Source organism: Micromys minutus (assembly GCF_963924665.1).
Source record: "Micromys minutus genome assembly, chromosome: 24".
Lineage (NCBI taxonomy): Eukaryota > Metazoa > Chordata > Mammalia > Rodentia > Muridae > Micromys > Micromys minutus.
Genome location: NC_137959.1, coordinates 16,789,068 through 16,793,825, shown reverse-complemented (window position 1 = coordinate 16,793,825; position 4,758 = coordinate 16,789,068). Strand labels below are relative to the sequence as shown.

General features: G+C 57.1%; 1 protein-coding gene across 1 annotated transcript; it reads right to left on the bottom strand.

The window, feature by feature from the left end:
* Window positions 1–572: 572 nt before the first annotated feature.
* Window positions 573–4,086, bottom strand: IRX5 (iroquois homeobox 5). The gene is made up of 3 exons (XM_080937443.1): window positions 3,635–4,086; window positions 2,128–2,533; window positions 573–1,980 (listed from the first exon to the last, which is right to left on the bottom strand). Exons 1-3 carry the CDS (start codon window positions 3,878–3,880, stop codon window positions 1,178–1,180), a joined length of 1,455 nt encoding a protein of 484 aa, XP_080793569.1. The 5' UTR covers window positions 3,881–4,086; the 3' UTR covers window positions 573–1,177.
* Window positions 4,087–4,758: the final 672 nt, after the last annotated feature.

The window sequence follows — 4,758 nt, the reverse complement described above, 5'->3', positions numbered from 1 at the left end:
GCAGTCACTGATTTAATCAAATCCAAAGAAGAGATCAATGCCCAGTTTTGAAGGGGTAGAGGAGATGGTGACTTGGGGAAGCCTTTCCACTTGGCATCCCCTAACGCTCCTTGCCCGCATTAGCTAACAGCACCTTTGAAATAGTAATAAGGGCTAAATCCGGCATAAAATCGAACTCATTAGCAAAGTTCACCAGCTGATTGCTTTGCATAAAACACGACACTGATTGGAAGTAATTAGGTTAAGCGATGGCTCTCGGGTGCTGTGCAACTCTGCCTTGGTTTGTCATTTTTTCTCCCTTCTGGAACACACTTGGGTCTCTTCTAGCTCCTCCAGGGTCCAATCTCCCCCTTGAGCACACCGCAAAGATGATCCAAATCCTCGGTCCCAGACTGCCTCCCCCCACCGCCCCCGTTTGTGGCCTAATTAGTCTACACACACACACACACACACACACACACACACACACACAAACACAATCTGTGACTGCACCTTTCAGTCCCACTTTGAAAAAAGTTACAGTTGCAGCTTTTGACCAAGGCAATTGACAATTTATTGAGGCATCTGAGAAGTAATGAGTGGCTCTGATTATGTTAAAATCTCCTTTAATTAAATATTCTGCATTTTACAAAGACCACTGCAGTTTCTCTTACTTTTTAAATCTAAGCGTATAACCTGTTTCCTTTCTGCAATAATACTTTAGCTCATACCCAGGAAAATCAATAGGTGTAAAAAATTAAATTAAACTTGTATTCTTAAACTATGAAACAGTTTTGGGGAACACAAATGTATATATTTATATTACAAAAACATTAAATGCCTGTACAGGTGTCTTGATTTCATAATTTACTTCAAAGATACTGAATTATCAATTTAAATACAAAATGCTACATTAAATATACAGAATAAGATTTAATACAAATCCTCTTAAGGTTTTTCTTTTCTTTTCAGTCGGCTAAAACAATTTTTTCGAGGGTGGAGATTGTACACATTTTTATGCCACGCATCTCCATAAACTATAAACTTCTGAATAAGAGGGGTAGGGTTTTTTTTTTCTTTCTTTCTTTCTTTCTTTCTTTCTTTCTTTCTTTCTTTCTCTTTCTCTTGGTGATGGAAAAATAACTGCCAAGGCCATGGTTTTAATAAATTAGGAAAGTCCGGCGATACCGCACCAGAGTTAAATGTCGGACATACCTTTCTTCAGTTCATAGGGGGAGTCTTTGCACAGGTCTAGCTGAGACTGGCTCCGCAACATTTTCGGGTCTTTAGCCAAAACGTCCGCACGATTCAACACCGTCTGGTTTAATCCATTGAAATGAGAGCCAGGACCCCCTGTAGGCCCTGGGCCTGGCCCTGGGTGGCCGTGAAGATGTCCGAAGGAGCCATAGTTCGTGTAGCCGGGATAGAAGGGCGCCGTGTAGTAGAGAGGCCGGGACAATACCGTCCCGCCCGGAAAGGGACACTGCGCCGAGGGTGAGCGTGCGGGCGCCGGGGCAGGAGACGCGCGGCTGCCTCCAAGGGTTTGCCCGCCCATGGGCCCGGGGCACGGTGGGCACGGAGAGCCCTCGCTCCCTCCGCCCCCGTCCTTGACCTTGTCCGAGGATGTGGCTATCTCTGCCAGAGACCACAGTTTGGGCTTGGCTAGCACGGCCGGAGGCGGTGGCGGAGGTGGCGGTGGCGAGTGGATGACCGAAGATCCGCCCGAGCCGGGGGGCAGCTCTCCAGCTGACGGGTGCGGGCCCGGCGCCGGCGCACTTGCGGGGTAATGAGGACCCGCGTCCTCCGCCAGACGCGCATTTGCGGGCCCAGCCGGGGAGGGCTCGCCTGCGCGCGGGGGCCTGGACAGCTCATCGTGGCGGCCTTCGGAGGGCGACTCCTTAAAATCCGAGTCGCTGAGGCTGCCTTCCGTCTCCTTGCCGGCGGGACTGAGCGGACCCTGCAGCCGTTCGAAGCCCGAAGCCGCCTTCTGCTCTGCTCCTCCTGTGGGTGAAACCCAGGCTGTCAGCGTGGAGGCCACGCGGCCGGACCCGGGTTCCTGCCAGCAGAGGCAGAGACCCGTGCGCGCCCCCTCTAGGCCCCCTTTGCCTCGAGTCCCGCTCAACACACCCTTTCCCCGCCTCTACCAACCTGCCTCGGGGCCCTCGAGGTCGCCCTTGTCCTCGGGTTTCTGTGGCTCGTCCTCGTCGTTCTTCTCCAGATCGATGTTCTCCTCCTCCTCCTCGTCCTCGCTGCGGTTCCGCGGCGTCCACGTCATCTTGTTCTCTTTCTTGAGGCGCCGGCGCGCGTTGGCGAACCAGGTGGACACCTGCGTGAGGGTCATCTTGGTGATGATGGCCAACATGATCTTCTCGCCCTTGGTGGGGTACGGGTTCTTGCGGTGCTCGTTGAGCCAGGCCTTGAGAGTAGCTGTGGCGTCCCGAGTGGCGTTCTTCCGGTACGCGGGGTCCCCATATGGATAGGAGCCCAGAGGTGCCGCGTAAGGGTGATATCCCAAGGAACCCGCCATGCCGGGAGTGTGGTCGTAAGGAGAGCCCTGCGGGGGGCAAGCAGAGATTAGGTGAGTGGGGGTGTGGGCCACCATAGGCACCTGAAAGGCTGAAACCCAGTTGCCCTCTGTCGCTGGTTCTGCTTGCCAGCGTGGCCCGCACTCTAGCTTCCCCTGAGGCAGACAGAGCTGGCTGGTTTAAACACAAGAGTGACCACCTTCCTCTTCTTCAGAACGCAGCAGGGCCCCCCAGTTTCTGAATCTGGCCCTTAGGAACCCCTGAGGCTGTTCAGAGCTTAGCACACCACCTTGGAGGCTACCATCTGCTGGGGAACCTCGGTGCCCAGGTCTCAGATCTGGCCTCTGCGGAAGGGCCCACGGTTCTCTTAGAGGCCTGAGCAGCTCATCAACGACTCAGAGCTCTGCTCCAGAGCGGCCGCATGTTGGGCGCAAGGGGTACAACAAGAGAAGTAAAGAATCTTTCTTTAATCTCCAAAGAAACGCTATAGACAAGGTGAGCCTTAGTAGCCTGCACACTGACGGCCCAAAAATGCTATCCCTAACCGAAGCCGTTGCGCTTTTCCAGAAAGCCCACCCTGCCGTAAAAACCCGGATACACCGCACCTCGCTGGACGTTTCAGAAATTTAATACTTCCAAATCGGATTGCGAAGATAGGATTACGGATTTGCAACATTTTGGGGGATTAATTAAAGGCGAGGCCAAACACATTTACATAGATTTAGCACGCTGCTACTGTTCAGAATTCGGGTCTGCTTCTTTTGAACTACTTTTTCTAACATGGCAAAACCAAAAAGAGAAAAAGAGGAAGAAGAAGAAATTTGCGGGTTGTCCCAGAGCTTTGGGGCAAATGTTGTTCTTCATAGCAAAGATCAATCCCCCCTCCCTCGAGCCCCAAACCCTTCCCTTCAGCTCGGCGATCCCAGCAAGACGCGGCTTTCGCCAGAGCTACTCCGGAGCCCGCGGCTCCAGTGAAGCCGAACAAGACAATTGCTTAAGTTTGCGAAGGGCCGCGAAGCTTGGTGGGTGAGGTGGCGCCTGGGCCTGTGTCCACCGCAGCCGGGCTCTGCAGGCCTGGCCCCGGCTGCTCGCCCGCTCGCCCGCGGGCCTCGGATCCAGCTCACACTCACCACGTACGAGAAGGCGGCGGCGGCCGCAGCCGCGGGGTCGGCGCCGTACTGGAGGTGCGAGTTGTAACCCGGCGAGGGAGCCGTGAAGGCAGTGGAGCCAGCGTAGGGCGAGAATGCGGAGCCCGAAGAGGAGCGGCCGAGCTCATCCGTGCGGGGCCCCGAAATGACGCTGGTGCTGTATGCGGGGCACGAGTAGAGCGCCAGCGAGGCGGACGGCTGGTACAAGTAGCCCTGCGGGTAGGACATGGCCACACACGGGCATGGGGCGCGCCGCGCCGCGGCGGCCAACGAGCCGGGCGGCGCCCTGCGAGGGCGAGCGAGCGGGCACCTGGCCTCTGGCTGCCCCGGGCCGCAGCTCTTCGAGCCCCGGCTCCCGGGCTCCGGCCCGCGGCGCCTCCTGGTTGGCTTCCCGCGCGCCTCCGGCTGCGACCGCCGCGCCCGCTCCTCTGCGCGCCCCGCTTGCCCGGGCTAGGCTTTCTCTCCCCCCACCCCCCCTCCCTCGCTCTTTGCACCGGGGGGCTCTGCTTTTGGCTTTGCAAAGGTCCTGCCAAGATGCTAAGTTGGAAATTGAGGATTCTGACGCCTTGTGCGCGCGCGAAGCTCCTCCTTCCCGGGGTGTAGTCGGTGGGGGACTGGCAGGAGCCTCTGGCCGGCGGCAGCCAACCCGGCCGCCAGGCGCGTCTCGCCCTCTCCCAGTTCCTCCCCGGCTCCTCTCCCGCTCACTGGCGCTCCCCTCGCCCCTCCCTAGCGCCCGCCTCTCCTCCGCCACCCCCCTCTTCTCCTCTACCCGGCCTCCCCCTCCTCCCTCCCCGACTCTTCCTCTCCTTCTCTCTTTCTCAGACTCTCGAGCGCCGGCCCCAGGATGACAATCACATCCCAAGCGCGCCGATCGCTTCCAACTTTCCTCTCCTCTTGCTAACTCTGGGCGGAGCGGCAATCTCGACGCACAACTGGCCCTGGTCGTGGCTTGGGCCGCTCGGCAACACAAAGGGAAAGATGCGGAGGGCTGCGCTCGGGAGAACGCTCTGTGCCCTCCTCGCCAGTGAGAATAGCGAAGTTGGTGGACGTCTTGTTCTCCGGAAAGCTGGGCTAGGAGATGCTTCTCTCTCCACGCTCCACAGTGG

Excerpts from the sequence above, each read along its gene's own strand:
- IRX5 (XM_080937443.1), bottom strand. The coding sequence starts at position 3,880 with ATGTCCTACCCGCAGGGCTACTTGTACCAGCCGTCCGCCTCGCTGGCG. Across the intron at positions 2,534-3,634 it reads CCGCCGCCTTCTCGTACGTG|GGCTCTCCTTACGACCACAC; the intron begins GTGAGTGTGAGC and ends TGCCCCCCGCAG. Across the intron at positions 1,981-2,127 it reads CCTCGAGGGCCCCGAGGCAG|GAGGAGCAGAGCAGAAGGCG; the intron begins GTTGGTAGAGGC and ends TTTCACCCACAG.